This window comes from Aplidium turbinatum, chromosome 2 (genome assembly GCF_918807975.1).
Source record: "Aplidium turbinatum chromosome 2, kaAplTurb1.1, whole genome shotgun sequence".
In the NCBI taxonomy this organism is placed as follows: domain Eukaryota; kingdom Metazoa; phylum Chordata; class Ascidiacea; order Aplousobranchia; family Polyclinidae; genus Aplidium; species Aplidium turbinatum.
The window spans coordinates 20,685,072-20,702,480 of NC_137473.1; the positions used below are offsets into that span (position 1 = coordinate 20,685,072).

Sequence of the window (17,409 nt, forward strand, 5' to 3'; positions counted from 1 at the left end):
AAAATTTAAATGTAATATTTGGCAACCCTTGTCACTCCTGGCACTCAGTAACTTTTGGACTGCTACACCGGTACCTAAACACAAAAAATGCCTTCACTAACCATTTTTTTCTCATCTTTCTACATTTTGTAAAAACTTTATTAAAGTGTTGCGACCATGCCATAACTGATTGTCCTGCTTTGGCATCATGCACGTTATAGCGTCCGTGTTTTGTCGTTTCTACCTTTTTCTAGACCCCTGCTATGTTGACATACCGTACATTGTTTTTCGTTGCGATGGTCAGAAATAAAAACAAATCTGAACTGATGTCCACTCACTGCATTTTCATAATAACATGGATCACTTAACTTGCCAGGATTGCCAGACATTAAAGCCTAAACATGCACATTTTTGAAAATTGGCATCTTTATAGCCTACCAAATTGGTAACCCTGCCTGACCGAGGCCTCCAAAAATGCTCCTCCTCAATGAAATAACTACGAATTAGGTAAAAATCTTAAACATGACACAATTTTTACATAAAAAGGTTATATTATACTTTAAAAAAAAGGAGCCCAATTGGGCGCCATCCAAAAAAGCGCGCCCAACGCGAATTTTTGGCGCCTGGAGAAATCAAAAGTAGCCCATTTGGGCGTAAAAGCGCCCAATCTGGCAACCCTAGTTTTTACGCAGTTTGCTTTTATAGTCTGAAACTCACCAGAAGGAATTTGCTCCATTTTACAAAAATGGAATTGTTGATGTAATTATGACATCATAAACAAGATTGCCGCACCACTGAAACTTTTGTGAAAATTTAGTTAAGAGAAATGCTTGGATGGAAATAAAAATGGCATCACATGTTTCGAACACTTTGGAAGGAAATGACTTAATCAACTACAAGTTGATGGTTCCCAAGTTAAAGCGAAGATGTCTTTCAGCAACGAGCGCTCAATCCGGGAAGCCCAATGTCGAAGATGTTCCTCTTGGCGCCAAATTGCCGCTGGTACCTGGAAACAATATGGTTTTGCGCACAGCTGGTCTAGGAGAAAAGGTATCCTTGGAAAATTTTATGCGTGTTTTGCTTGTCGGGTAACATTAGCTCATTCATCTGGAAGACAAGTACACGACTGCTTTGTTTTCGATAAAGCGTTTTTAATTTAGGAGTGTTTTATAGCCTACTTTAAAGGAGTCTTTCAAGTTGTGGTTTATTATTACGAGAAGTGGTGTTAAAAACTAACGTACGGTCTATGCCTTTACTACACTGTTGCTGTAATATCTATCATTGAATCGAGAAAAAACATCTTTCTACAATTCTATATTAAAGTATTGAACTATTAGCATTATTTTCACATGATTTGTACTTTTGACGCATAAATTTGCTTAAAAAAACATTGCCAGAAAAGGCAAGTAACTTAAGAAACGATTTTTAACGCTTGGTGGTTAACTCTGGGCTTCCACTCGTGTCAGTTTCCTTTAGGTCCAGTGAGCACAATACCTTTTGCAGTTAATACCGATTGCAAATGTAATTTTCAAGGCTCAATTTGTGATGAAACAGCATTGGGTTAAGCCAGTGGTTCCCAAACTTTTTTACTCCGTGGCCTAAATTTTGATTCAAAAAAAGTTCGTGGCCCACCCAAAATATTTTATACACTTGTATATGGGCGAGCACTATAGGCCCTAGCAATTTTCTAAGTGGCGACGCTGTGCCTGATTTGACTGGCCCGAGGATCGAAGCCCAGACCTCCAGCACAGATAGCGATGTTTCTTACCACTACGCTAATCGGCCAAGTTCTACTACCTAATTACTGTACTATATGACATGTAACACAAAAACAAACAAAATGGCTTTTTGCAATTTATTTTTTAATGGGAAGGGTGCTCTTGCGCTTTAGCAACAAGCTTAGAAATTCTTGGCTCAGTTGTCGAAAGAGCACAGCGAATGTCATGTTCAACTTCAAGGCGGTTGCGTTGCGTGGACTTCATACATACTAGCGCTGAAAAGGCAGATTCACATAACCATGTAGAAGTGAAAGGCAATAACTGTTTAAGTACAGTTTTGCTTATTTCTGGATCTGATGATGCCATGCTTAGCCAGAATTCCGTGAGTGGCAAAGTTTCGAATAGATCTCGGCAACTGGAGTCGTTTTTCAATTCAATCAATTGGTCTTGCAATTCATCTTCCACATTTTCAGGGGAAAGTCGAAACGGATTTCTTGCAAGTGATAGGTCATCAGCACTAACTTCAGGAAAATATGACTTGAATTCGCTTTCCAGCTCTTTCAGATGTTGAACAATATTGGTCTTTAGTTCATCGTTTAACTCGTAAATATCAGACAGGTTGTTAAACATGGCAAAATTGCCGTTTTGAGCTTTTCGTCTCCAGTTTGCCAATTTTTCAACAAACGCATTGATCAAGTCCATGTTCTGAATAATGTTTTTTTCTTTTCCTTGCATTTTCAGGTTAAGGGTGTTTAAAGAATGAAAAATATCTACCAAGTATGCCAAACAAGCAATAAATTTTGCATTGGTAAAGTGAAATGCTAACTCAGGTTTTACATCAGTTAAATAGATTTCCAACTCATCGCGGAGCTCAAACACTCTGCATAAAACGTTCCCTTTAGAGAGCCACCGAACTTTTGTGTAAAACAAAAGGTTTTTATGATCAGATTCCATGTCTTCACAAAGTTTTCTGAATAGACGAGTGTGCAAAGCGCTGCTCTTCACAAAATTTACTATTTTAATAGTAACGTTAAGCACATCTTGGAGACCACTTGGTAAAGTTTCCCAGGCAGAGCTTCCCGGTGAATGAAGCAATGAGTAAACATAACGCCAGTAGCCTATCTTTGCACAAGTGCCTTAAATCCACTTTTGGAACCAAGCATCGCAGGTGCACCGTCAGTGCACACGCCACACAGATTGTCCCAGGATATTCCGTTTTCATTAAAAAAATGGTTGACTTTTTCCATTACATCTGATGCTTTTGTGCTGGTGTTCAAAGCACAGCAGAAGACTAAGTCTTCCTTTACAGAGGTGTCAACTGCATAGCGAACGAAAACCATAAGTTGAGAAACTGAAGGTGCATCGACAGACTCATCCAGCTGGATGGCGAATAGACCAAAAGCAGATTTATTTATTTCAGTTATTACTTGTTCCTTAATGTCTTCTGACATTGTTGCAATTCGTCTCTTTACTGTGTTATTGGATAAAGGAATAGCTTTGAGACTCTTCTCATGTTTATCAACCAGGACAATTCTCGTCATGGCCAGTGCAGACGGTTTAACAACAGTTTCAGCGATATTATGAGCTTTTTTCTGCTTAGCTATAATTTGGCTAACAACGAAAGATGCTTCTGTAAGTTTCTGATCAGTTTGTTGAAAGTTTCCAGTTTTGTCAAGTCGTTGACGTTTACAGCTAGATTCTAGTCGTTTAAAATATTCAATGCTTTTATTCTTCAACTCAGAATGATTTTTTTCCAGGTGATTTCTCAATTTACTCGGTCTCAATGACTCATTGCTTAAGACGCGGTAGCATACTACGCACTGTCCCTTTTCGACTCCATGATCATTTAACGAAGTAAATCCAAATTTAACGTAACTATCATCATACTTTCTTTTGTTTGCCATTGAATAATTTAGTATTTAGTAATTTAGTTTAGCATGTCTCGATTTGCAAATTTTTATTCAATCTCTTCTTCGCTCTGCACCTCACAACTATCAGTCCACGACATAAAGAACGCTTATTTTTAAGTACGATTTCTGGCACATGCAAGCTTAAAAACTCATTGTTACGTAACAATTCCTCCCCGTGGCAGACAGTTTTAAGAATGGCAGTTAAAATTTTTCGGTAAAACATCTAGAAATTGTTAACAATACAGGAACAGTATAAGTTCAATTACAAATAACTCTGTGGCTCACTGAAACCGTCTTCGTGGCCCACTAGTGGGCCATGGCCCACAGTGTGGGAACCACTGGGTTAAGCAGAGGTGCAACAGCTGTATCTGCCGCCTTTGAATTTTTGCACAAAATGCGCTCTTTTTCCACAATCACTTCTTCCAAACTGGGCATATTTATCACTTTGAGAAAACAAGCCTGTTCACAATGTAAGTTAATACCTTCACTCTTACATAAACAATTGAAAGGCACCTGTAAATCAATAAAAACCCACCAAAAGAAAAGAACAGCAGTTCATACAACACTTGACTATAATAAGCGTTAAATATACAGTAGTAGCCTGTTATCCTTTTATTCATTCAAGAAAGAATGTGTCTAGTAGCCTACCAGCTTTTGTAGTAGAAGTGAAATAAAAAAAATACTTGTTGGACAAAATCACTTTCAATGAGCAAGATCGATAAGCAGACAGTTAGCCTAGATCAGTGGTTCTTAACCAGGGTTCGATCGAACCCCTGGGGTTCGACGAAGCTGTCTCAGGGGTTCGGCGCGAACGTCCTCTGAAACATTAACACACGGCCTACTGAATGGTATATCAGCGAATATTTTTGGGAAAATATTGTCCAGCCGAAACTTGATTGCGTCTTACCTAATGGTTGATCAACATCTGTGTAGGCCTATTTGACGGTAAAAATGTGTTTGAGTGGTAAAAATGTAATAGCAGCTGAAGAGCAAATGCATGCTTTTCAAAGGAAATTGCAGTTGTGGTAGCAGCGATTGGAAAACAACAATTTTGCTAACTTTCCACGTCTGGACGAGGGAGTAAGTATAGTTCCGATACAGCAATTAATTGCAAAGTTTCAGAAGTTCAGAGGCTGAAGCCAGTATTTATTGAGCATTTGCAGAAGTTCATTTCAAAACTACTTTCCTGCGCAACCGCAATATCCAGCATGGATACGTCAACCATTTGCTGATGATACTACAACAGCAGATATAAACAGTGCATACTTGGATGACATTATCAAGCTTCAAGAAAGCGAGGTGCTAAAAAGAAACTTCAACACAACAAATCTTCAAACGTTTTGGTGCCAACAAATAAAAAGCTATCCTATTACAAAAGTTGCCCTTGAAGTTCTCATGGCATTTGTAACTATTTATTTATGCGAGGATACGTATTCTGGTGGATGTTAAAGCAAAAAAAAAAAAACCGGCTTGCATGCGAAAATGACATGAGAATTGCTGTTTTCGAGACAAAGCCTCGAATCTTACTATTGGTCTCAGAAAAAAAACAACAGAAGTCTTATTGATACAGTAATGTATTACTATTAAATGTGGTAGATTTTTGTTTTTGTGACTCAGCGAATAGTTGGGGTTCAACGAAAGCTTGCCGATTAGCGTAAGGGTTCGGCAAGATAGTAAAGGTTAAGAACCACTGGTCTAGATCTTAGTTACGGTTTTATAAACGTAAGTTTGAAACTTGCAATAGAAACGTCAACTTAATGTGTAGCCTGAAGCTTTAACACAGCAAATAGCATACCGTACTGCTTTGAGTCACATACAGTCACAACATTTTACTACTGCTGCTTTGTTAGCCTACTCACTTGAACTTAATGATTTTTTAGAAAAGTTTGAAAACTCAACGTTATTAGCTTTAAATTTTTCTCATTTGTCCCAAACAAAATTGACCAAAAAAATTTTGACCAAACAAAATTCATTAAATCGCTCGCCTGAGTCACTCCAGAACTAATAAAATTAAATAAAAACAACATATTTTGCATCTTTTTCCGCTTCTCAGTATAATGACACAAAAAATATGTTGCTTAATGACAGAATCATATTTGGCGATGAGTTTTTAAAGTTTTAAGGAAGTTTCTTTACTTTGTCAAGTTACCGTAGAATATTCACCATGGCTAAAAAAGAAAGATTCTTTTTGTCTATGGCATCTTATGGCAACAAATCGCATCTATAAATTACACTCTCAATTTGTTTCTTCCTGGCTTGCATGCTGAAGTTACATCGAGAGCTCATTCTCGTTATCACGTCAATGTAAAACGCCAACGTTAAAACTAAAAATAATTAATGCAAAAAAAGACATAATAGCCTAAACAATAAAACATTCACAAAAATTAAGATTTCCAGCACAATAGATCGTTGTTTTGATTTTCAAAACCGTATGGTAACACTTTTAGTGCGGAATGCTAAATAAATGCATCGATTTGTCATGTCGTGAATAAATTTCTGTCAAATACCTATGTCAAGCTATAGACATCAATAACGTCAGATTCACTTTTTGACGGTCCAGGGGTTAGGCTACACATCAGTCCAGAAGTTAACTGGAATTGGGAAATATTTTATTTAATCTATTCCTTGAATTTAAGTTAACTTTTCAAGATGTTAAAGCGCAACCTCGAAAATAATTATTTATTATCAAAATACAAAAGCGTGCACCGATTTATTTTCTTGCGTTCAATACCGGATAACTTAAATTGCTTAAATTTATTACAAGTTGCTACATCTGGCAACTCTTTTGCCGTAACTATAAAGTAACCTCTAATCCATTATTATAAAGTTCAGAAGGGACTCATGTTGCCAACCTCCTCGTGGTGAGTCCTGGTAATTCAAATTAATGAAGCGAATGGCAATAGTCAGAGACCGCAACTCACAGGGCACCTGGGGTGGTAAAAGGATAAACCCTCGGCCCCGGTGTCCAATGAGAGAAATTCATCCTCCAGTCGGAATAACAATCTTGCAGCTAAACGTTGAAGGCCTTACCAAAGCTAAATGCGACAAGTTAGAACATCTCACACAAAAGCATAACGTGACTGCATTACTCCTGTAAGAAACCCACACCACCAAAGTATCGAAGTCAAAGATCAGTGGATATACCCTGGCAGCATGCACCAATAGCAATATTTATGGAATAGCCACATATGTAAAGAACTCCGCTAAGTGGACACCGATTGCTTCATCCAACCCTAACTGTGAAGTTGAATGGACAGCCACTGAAATCGAAGGCGCAGCTGTGATCACTGATCAACGTGTATAAACCACCAAATACACGTCTGCAAGCTAACTCCATTCCCGCCTTTGCTCTACTATGCATATATGCCAGAGACTTCAATTCCCACAGCACAACCTGGGGCTACCGCCACTCAAATGCAGACGGCATAGCGCTTGAATCATGGGCAGCTGTCACTGGTATCCAATTAATGTTCAACCCAAAACAACCAGACAGTTTTTTGTCAGGAAGATGGAAAACAACAACCAATCCAGATCTGGCCTTTGCACAACCTAAAAGGACCTTTACCAAACCGTACCATCCTTAGCCCTTTTCCTAAGTCCCAACATAGACCATCGCTCATCACCCCTGAAAACCCATTCAACCTAGTCCCAAGCAAACCTGTGAAGAGGTGGAATTTTCGAAAGGCAAACTGGACCAAGTTCACACTCCTGGTTGAAAAGAAAACCCGGCACCTCCCAGAACCAACTTCTGACGGACTGGAGAAGTCTTATAAAGCCTTCTGCAAAACCTTACTCGTGGCAGCAAAGAAGTCCATCCCCCGTGGATTCCGTCGTCAATTTATACCATCATGGGACGAAGAATGCAACAAACGCTACGATGCGTTCCTGGCCTCAAAAAGCAGTGAAGAGACATCCATGACTGCCACTGATCTGTTAGAATACCTCAACGTGAAACGTAAGCAGCGTTGGGAAGATACAGTGCAAGGCATTGACTTCACCCACTCAAGCAGAGCTGCATGGAAAACCTTCAATCGTCTTACAGGCCGCACCTCCAATCCTAAACGATGCCCTGTAACCGCTAACGCCATAGCACAACAGCACCTAGCCAATGGCAAATGTAAAGTGGCAAACAAGAAGCACGCCCTTGCAGTGAAGTAGGAATGCAGCAGGCTCTGGAACGCCCCAAGCGCAGATGGCCATCTGTCAGCCCCCTTCAGCACCAGAGAACTTGCGTCTGCCATCAAACAAGTTAAAAGCGGGAAAGCACAAAGGCCCGATAACATCCCTCCAGAATTCTTGAAGCACTGTGGCTCCAAATGTCTGGCATGGTTGAAAAAGTTCTATTCTGCTTGCCTGACCCTCCAGGCCATACCTAAAATCTGGCGAAAAGCAACTGTAGTGGCAGTACTTAAACCAAACAAGCCAGCTGATGATCCCAAGAGCTATCGCCCAATATCACTACTCTGCGTCCCATATAAGATCCTGGAACGACTCCTGCTAACTAGACTCGAGCCAGTTGTTGATCCCCAGCTACCAAAAGAACAAGCTGGATTTCGGCACGGACGCTCTACGACTCATCAAGCAATCAAACTTACCGAGGATATTGAGGAAAGTTTTGAGAAGGGCAACAAAGCAGGAGTAATCTTGGTGGACCTCACTGCTGCCTATGACACTGTGTGGCACCAAGGGCTAACCCTAAAGCTCCTCCGCATGATCCCAGACAAAAGTTAGTGCGATTTCTTGCAAATATTCTTGCAAATCGGACCTTTTTGCTTAAGACGAGTGACGGGCAGTGCAGCCGGCCCCGCCGCTTAAAAAACGGTGTTCCGCAAGGATCATGCTTATCACCCCTACTATTTAACATCTACATTAGTGACATGCCAGAGACTACGTCACGCCAGTACGGCTATGCTGATGATCTGGCACTACTCAATTCTGATAAGTCCTGGCATGTGGTAGAGGAAGCACTTACAGATGACATGGCTCAAATCGCAGACTACCTGAAGCTGTGGATGCTGAAACTGAGCCTGGCAAAGACCACCGTCACACTTTTTCACCTTTGCAACATGGAATCTACGCGCCAATTGTCAATCTCTCTCAACGGAAACCCACTCCCACACAATCCGTGTCCCACGTACCTAGGAGTGAAGCTCGACCGACAATTAACCTACAAACACCATGCTGAAGCCCTCCATGCTAAGCTATCAGCACGCAACAACTTGCTGAGATGCCTAGCTGGAACATCCTGGGGTGCTAGTACATCCACACTCCGTACAAGTGCTCTTGCACTTGTTTACAGCACCTCCGAATATGCTTCCCCCACTTGGTGCCGCAGCGTACACACTTCCAAAATTGACACTGCCCTCAACACCACCATGAGAATAATCACCGGTTGCCTGCTTCCAACTCCCACTGACTTTCTGCCGGTACTATCAGGCATCGCCCCAGGTAGACTTCGTAGGGAAAACCACGTACGTAGTCTGGTCCTACAAGCTATGTCAAGGGATGACCGCCTCCTTAACCAGATTGTTCTAAACTCGCACTCCCAAAAGCCCCAGCGCTTGAAATCTCGACGCCCGTTCTCCCGACATGCTGCAGCTATGTGCAAATCGAACTTCTACATTTCCGAAGTTTGGAACCGTGAATGGAGAGAAGTTGCAAGACCAACCCAATTCACAGTCCTTCCCAATACCAACACCCCACCTGGAGCAGAACTACCCCGGAAGGAATGGGTGAAGCTCAATCGCCTGCGGACTGGAGTGGGCCGTTTTAGCAGCAACATGTTCCAGTGGGGCCTCGCCGATTCACCATCTTGTGCGTGTGGCTTAGATTTTCAAACTGCACACCACATTATCTATCAATGTCCTGTATATCGACCACAAGATAGACATGTGGACCTAACAACGCTCGATGAATACACAATCCATTGGCTGCTGCGCCTGGATGTAACAACGTAATCTGTGGCGGCCTCAAACGCAAGAAGAAGATTATTATAAAAGCCCCCAAACAAAAGTTTGCCTAAAAATGGGCTGAAAAAGCTTCGGGAGCATTGTTGTAGAATGTAGAGTAGCCTAACCTCTCCAAAACATTTTCTGGAAGCTATGATAACTTGAGAATTAACAAAGTTTCCTTTCATTACCATAGCTTTGCAGTGGATATAAATATCTACACTCATTTTATTCAACGCCGAACTATTTCAAATTATTCAGAACAGTTGACGTAAAGCCCTCGCAATATAATACGATATACGATGTTAAACAAGCGGAAAATGCACAGTAGCCTCTTGAGTAACATAACGTTATGTATTTTTTACGTATTTTAATTCAAAGAGTAACTTGCAAAAAGACTTCGTTCCCCATGCTAAGATGGGATTATATTATATTTGTGGACGAAGTAAACTCTACGTGGTCAATCAACAGTTTGTATTTCCGATTTACTATGCGAACTTACAATTGCGTTAAGTTCGATAGGTAGAGACTGGTAATTCCTTTACTGCTGTCTTTCCGTTTGGCAGTCCAGCTGTTAGACTATGATGAGTTAATTTCACTTCCAATTTATTTAATAATAATGTTAGTTTTTATGTAGCGCTGCCGCTGAATCCATCGCGAATGCGTTGCTTCTCAGCGCTTCACAAAGCAGACAGTGTCAATGCAGCCGTATAGAGGCGCAACTGAGTACATTATTACCCGAATCCACTCCATGATTGCTCAGTGCCAAGCAGGAATTGTTCGTAGATTCAGTACCATTTTTAAAAAGTCTTTGGTATGACCCGACAAGGAATCGAACCCATGCCTACCGATTCAGAGGCGGGCGTACTAACCACTAAGCCACCATTTGTCTGTTAAACTATAACACAATGATTTTCGTTTCAGTGATATCATAGTGACATCCAGCACAATATTTTATTATTGGAACAGGAAAGATATTGCTTGTGGGTAACTCTTTTTTGGCAATTTTATAGCTTCATCAACCGTCATGCGGATTTGACTTGCGCTTTCCGAAGGAAGAGTATATTTCCAATGATTACAGATGCTTTCATGATTATCATCTGAAGCGCTACTACTTGATAAGACCGTTGATTGTCGAAAAGATGAAAGGTCTGGGAATGATAACCCCCGACTACAAGGTGAGCTGTGAGCTATTAGCATGGCTATAGGATACAAGTAATAAAATTTGAAAGAAAAACGGTGCTGTGGACACAAGCACTTTAACCTGTTAAGTGCGCATCACGACGATTGTCGTTGGTTCGAAGCAGTCGTTCTCACTGTGAGCAAGACGACAATCGCGCTTTCATGGCCTATTGTTGCTACACCGTCGACTAACTGGTTTAAACTTTTTGGGAGGCACCTCCTTTTTGCAATCATCTGATGATCAAGCGATTTACGCAGTTAATTATCGACAGCAATTTATAATATAACCTGTAGTGTAACACTTTGCAGCTTTACGCTATTGCTACAATGTTCGAATCACCATACGTTTGAACCACGCTTGCGACCCTCTTGCGGCACACAGTTTGGGAAGCTCTGGATTATAGTAAAGGGGTATAGTTTAAACTTTTGTTTGTTTTTAGGTCAGCTGCACTTTGAAGGAATACAATCTGTATCGGCAGTATCTAAAGCAGCTCAGTATTGAGTTTCTAAACAAGATTTGTCAAGAAGAGTACAGAAAAGAATTGTTCAAAAAGAAATTGTTGTTTACATCTTCGATAGAAAAGAAAAAAAAAGTAGCTATACTTTTTAGACTGGACTAAACTATTATTGTATATTACAGGCTACAGTAAATGTTGGATGCTATGACCATTACCTGGTTTATATTTTAAGTTCAAGACAAATGTACGACCAATCCAATTGATGTCAAGTTATCTTACACAATAACAACAACACAACACAACAAAGTTACACAACAAGATAGCTTGACATCAATTGGACTGGTTGTACATTTGTCTTGACTTTATAATTATTTAGCAGTGCATCCTATGGATCCGTAATTGGGCCTCTCTCTTGCACCAGCTTGCTGGGCGTGCAGTTGTTCTCTTGCGTTATATTGCCTTTTTCATTATTTTTGCATTTATATTTTAAGCTTGGGAAGCTCAGGTATTGCTAACGCCAGGAAGATCGCTCCTACTCAACACCTGGTGGATAAATTAGTTCACACATGGCAAAAGCACTTCAACAACAAGCTGAAATTTTACTCTGCCAATCACGGCAACCAGGCCTGCATTAATGGTTCAATGCCTCTGCAAGTATGCAAAACCGCCAGGAATAATCTGTCTCAAGCTTTCTCAGTCCGAAGATAAAGATTCAAAAACCAACCATTGTCATGGTTGCAAGATATTTTTAACTAAAAATGTTATTTATTTAGCTGCTGTTTACCTACAGAATTGTTTACCTACAGAATTTGTACAAAAAAAGCTGAAAACCTAAACAATTTAAAAACTTCCTTGAAAATATTCTATTTTACTGAATATTATCACTGAATGATTATTATTATCTCACCATCGTCATATACAGCGCTCAGGAGCACATTGTTTGCACTGTGGATGTGGCGCTATAATATATATAAATGTTAATATTATTATCATGTTTGTGCCTAGGATCCGTTCAACCCCATCACCGTTCGCATCAATCGTGCGCTCCAGGTGAGGACAATGATAGACAAAATTCGAATATTAAAAGGAAAGAAGCTGATGAAGCTGGTAGCACGAGAGAAAGCATTACGCCTCCAAGAAAAGAATGAAGATATGGAGCGAAGAATTAAAAGAGAGAAGGCACGCGAGTATGAACGCGAGAAAATGAAGAAGCTAAAAGAAGAACAAAAAAGAAAGGTGGTGACTTGGTGATTACTTAGTTTCGTGGTTTCTTCAGTATTGCCTATAGTTTGTTTGTACACCTTGTGTCTTTGGCTTTTGTAATCCCCTTATTTGGGCTAACCATATTACAACAAAATAATAATAAATCGTAAACTATGAGATAAGGTTTATTGTCGAGCAAGTGCCTTTGAGTCCATCGATATGGGTTTGATACTCCATTCCATTATCCTAAAATATCAAGCAAAATCCTTGCTGGAGCACAACGCCAGTGTCTCATCCTGGATCTCCAATACCTGGCAAGAGGAGTGGACACACAACACCTCCAGACTCCACACCTTTGTTCCCGACGCTGGACCCATTTCATCAGAAAGGAGCTCAGCCGACCTGCCTGGGTACGGCTAAACCGCGTCCGCACGGGTGTTGGTCGTTTCACATTCTTGATGCACAAATGGAGCCTATCAACATCTGCGGCATGCAACTGCGGTGCTGAGGAACAGACAGCAGATCACATCTTCTACCACTGCCAGACGTTTACTCCACTAAGGGCAGTTGGTTTGTCAACACTGGAGGACTCTACAATCAAGTGGCTACTCGAAGAATGCCTGGACATTTGACCACAATGAAACGTAGTCTAAAAACCAACCTCTCATACGAAAGAAGAAGAAGATCCTAAAATCGTGTTGAAAATGACATTATATTTTTCGTTTAGCACTCATCACTGAGCGAATGAAAATAGGGTAGTTATGTAACTACTAAGTTGGATGTCTACGCGACTGCGCTGCAACGCTATGTTTTATAAACTGCTGAGAAGGCCACATTTCTCCGATGGATACAGGTTTAAGTTACTTTTTACTCAATTTTGAAATATATTTGCGTGAAACCTTCTTTCATTTTATTACAAACAATCAGATGAAAATAGAAACCCAATTTGAAATAAAATATAAATTAGCGTTAGTAGCCTATAGATAGACGAAAAGATCGGTCTCCTAATCCTGTTATTCTTTGACCGGCTGAGCTGGAAATTAAAACACACTGCTCAACACTCCTTCGGAAGTAACAAATCGGATAGACATAGTTGACGGTAAAATATTGCCGACAAAAAGAAACTGGCCTTCCCCCTTCCCAGGCTGCTTCTTTTATAACGTGGTAATCAAGGACGGACTGCCTTTACCGTTTACATTATAACTGATACTATACTACTGGCCTAATAACTATAAAAAGTTAGTATAGCCTACAAGTCCAAAGATAAATGAAATATCACTTTTATTTATTGTATATCAGTGTTAGCAGATAGGATGAATTAGGCATCGGATGTTTTTAAAGTAGGTTGGTTGAGATAGCTAATATTTACCTTATGAAACTATTTATGACGGTTGAAAGGGTGTCGAACGACAGTTCTTTAAAACAAAACGGGCGTTAATCGAAATGACATTACGTATCAATTAACAAACAACAAAACTACTAAAAACTCAATTCCGATGCACTGTTACAGTAGGTCAATCTTAGCAACATCAGCATAATTTACATCATTTGCTAGTACTATGTACACAGTCTACCGTTTGCAGGAATATGTTTTGCGAGAGGAAGTTCTTTTCTTCAAGCATCAAGAAGATGTTTTTCGTAGCAAACAATTAGAAGAGAAAAGGAAAATTTCATTCATGGAGAAGCAAAGGTGAAAGTAGTTTTTGTCTTGGTTGATCTTGTGGAACGTTGTGTTACGGCTTGATAGTTATTGTAGATTCGTATACCTTCACTATTAAATTAAAAACATCTTAGCCTACTTGTTTTTTGGTAAATGTTAAGAAAACTGTATTAATAACAACTTAGATTTATTTCACAAATGCAAGTAAACAACAATCATGCTTCTAAAAACAGAACTCAGTCTAATTTTTTTGAACTTAGTTTTAAAAAAAAATCGTTTTGATGGCGCTTCTGTATAATGTCCGCCAATATCAATCAGCAAAAAAATGTCGCAAAATTGTTTTAAACTATCATTTTGACAGCTGCTTCTGAAGGGGATCATATCCATGGTTATCGAGAAAGTTTATTTGTGTTTTGCATTTAGAGTTTTTGAGCTTTGCTTGCCTGGTGTTTTATAAAAAGAGGACTGACTATATTGTCGCGGAATTTAGGAAGATAATAGAAAAATACGAACGAAAACGTAAATTCCACTTCACAAAGATGGAAGAGTTGCGCTGGCTGACTGAGGAGGAAGCAGAGAAGAGAAGGGAAAAAGTGAAGATGTGGAAGGATTACTTCGACAACAAACTGGGTTGGCACGAACGTGAGTGTTAGTGTGAGGCTTCGGGTAATTCTTCTTGATTAATAATTCTACAGTCATGTCAGCGATAACTTGTTTAGATGTCAACAAGTTAATAATCTACCCAAATGTTTTGCTCAGTTGTTTTCACACAACAGTTTTCTCTAGAACAACCATCCGTGGTTGACCATGTCTGTTCCATTTTTGTATTGTTGCATACTTTGACTTCATTTGTTCTAATTACGAAAACAAAAATATTACGTAGGCTACCATAAAAGCTATCCTACATACTGTATAAACTATATGCTATACAGGGGTCACCAACTGGCGGCCCGCGGGCCGCATGCGGCCCGCTACGCTGTATTGCTGCGGCCCGTGGAAGGTATCAGCGTACAAGTATAACCAAAAATACTTTTCTTGAGGAGTTAAAGAGCACGAAGGCAAAAAATACTTTCCGGGAAGCATATTTTCGCTTTGCATACGATTCCACCGACCGACCAATCTAATTATTATAGTTCTAGGTGGGGGTTGCTTAAAGTTATTACAATGCGATGTCTAGCCACACTGTCCCAGTGGTTGATTAAAACGTCTGTTTTTGAATTTTGGAATTGTCTGTGAGCATAGGGTTGCTTATTTTAAGTTTGCAAATGTCATGTAAATTGTAAACACTAGTGTGCGTTTCACCGTTATTGTGATTCAAGAGCAGTGTTCTCTTTATGCAAGTTTTTGTTGGCAAAATAGGTCGGTGTGCCAACTCAATTCATCATAAATTGGCAAAATATTAGGTTGTATATAAATTTAAAGACTTTTTCTGAATGTATTATGAAAATATTTAGCTTAGTACTGCAAAATGTTTTTTTTTAAGAAATATGGAAGACGGTTGTATAGACTTTCACAAAAAGGATGAAAAACCAACTCATTGCTTTTTTAGAGGGAAGACTGTTCATGAATTACGATAGAATTACGATTTTTCGCTAATTTCCACAAGCGTTTGTTTCATGGTGCCTGTTTTTTTCTCCCCTGTTATTGGAGCCTATTTTTCGCTGATATGTTTGCAGGTCACTATTGTTTGCTGTATTGCGATGTATCAAACATTTCCTTATTTACTGAAATTGTTAATTGCAAGATATCTTTTGTGAAGCTAAGTGGCAACACCACTCTTGCTTGGCAATGAATATTCTGATGAAACCGCTCGCCTCGCTATAAGCGCGCAAAACAAGTGGCCTCATTTGTTAGGCATTGTTAAAAAAGTCAAAAGTGTTGTAAAAGGAGCTTGGCCTGGCAGTAGCGCTGTTCGATTAATTTTGTTGCTGCGGTATTCTAACATAAATATGAACAACATGTAACGCTGCATACTGGGTACAAAATTTGTTCTTTTCTAGCATAAGAGTCAACCTACCTAACATTTCATTAGTGCGGCCCGCCACAGCTCTCCTTAGTGCCAAAGTGGCCCGCATGTAAAAAAGGTTGGTGACCCCTGTGCTAAACAACATTAATATCTATGTTACTTTGTCATTTAGTACATTTGATCAGTTTAGTTTAAAATTTCAATACAAACAGTAATTAGGAAAAGTCAAAGCAAAGCAGGACATGACTATTGTTAAATGTAACTTGAAGCAAATAATTTTGATGTCAAACGAAGATTTTTTTTATGGTTTCATGTTGCCTAACAATGATATAGCTAGAGTTTTAAAGTTTAAAATGTCACAACACGCTATATGATCACACGTGGACATGCCTTTTTTTGTATCTTGCAAAAATATTTTGTATGTAGTTTCAGAATTTTTACCTGATTTCGCCATATTGTAACTTCTGTAGCCTGACGCGATAGGCAGCCACAGCAATGAACGTATTGTCGAACATCAACACAACGAACATCAACATCAAGTATAACAATAACAAAAAAAAACAAGAACAACGAACAGAAAAGTAGCTATTTCACTGAAGTGATGCTTCATTAGTAGGGCCTGCCAAAGCCAATAAAGTCAAAAATTTTCAAGAACCCCGTCTGTCCACAAATCAAAGAATAAAGTTGTTTTCAGCACCCAGGGGACTGTTTCTAAGAAGTTTTTGTAGGTCAAAATAAATTCAAAATTGACAATGAAGTTAAATTTTTAATAAAGTCAAAATATGTCAAATTATGGATTTTGACAAACTTTTTGTGTTTCCTGAGAGTATTTTTTGTCAAAATGCTTATAGCATTGTAAATCAGGAACTACGACACAATTAAACCATATAAACCCATAAAAGCAGCAAATACGTCTCAATGCCCTTGGATCAGCAGTAACTTTTGTTGCAAATTGGCCATTGTTTATTCATTGTTACGTGTTTAAATAATTCTTATAAAACACTTCCTCTTCACAAACGTGGTCTTTTTGAAGATCAACAGTTTGGATTTTAGGAATAGCGTACTGACATTCTGTAATACAAAAATTCCTAAGCGTCTTCAGTAAAAGTTAGACAGATTTGTCGAGATTTATCTGATGAATTAATGCAACTCCCGGGGGTGATTTGGAGCGACAACAAGCATCACAATCAAGGCAAACTTTTATTGAACAAGCCCTTTTTATTGAACACGTTTGGGTCTGCAGTCGACAAAATATTATGTTTGAGTAACTGTGGTATCAATTCAAGAGCTCACTGTTCTGCATCCCCATCAAGATCCTCGAGAGACTCATCTACGCCCGTGTCGAACCAATAATAGATCCGCGGCTCCTCCGTGAACAAGCTGGT

At 39.4% G+C, this 17,409-nt stretch overlaps 1 protein-coding gene and 1 pseudogene across 1 annotated transcript in view; one reads left to right on the forward strand and one right to left on the reverse strand.

Annotated features, from left to right (window-relative positions):
- Positions 1 to 813: 813 nt before the first annotated feature.
- The window catches only part of LOC145764984 (uncharacterized), a 92,115-nt gene continuing 75,519 nt past the window's right edge, over positions 814 to 17,409 (forward strand). The window contains exons 1-6 of the mRNA XM_082576703.1: positions 814 to 1,029; positions 10,569 to 10,733; positions 11,178 to 11,330; positions 12,201 to 12,431; positions 13,982 to 14,088; positions 14,549 to 14,700. Of these exons, the coding sequence (XP_082432829.1) occupies positions 814 to 1,029; positions 10,569 to 10,733; positions 11,178 to 11,330; positions 12,201 to 12,431; positions 13,982 to 14,088; positions 14,549 to 14,700 (1,024 nt within the window). The remainder of the gene's footprint in view (positions 1,030 to 10,568; positions 10,734 to 11,177; positions 11,331 to 12,200; positions 12,432 to 13,981; positions 14,089 to 14,548; positions 14,701 to 17,409) is intronic.
- LOC145765653 (protein FAM200C-like) lies at positions 2,711 to 3,238 on the reverse strand (annotated as a pseudogene).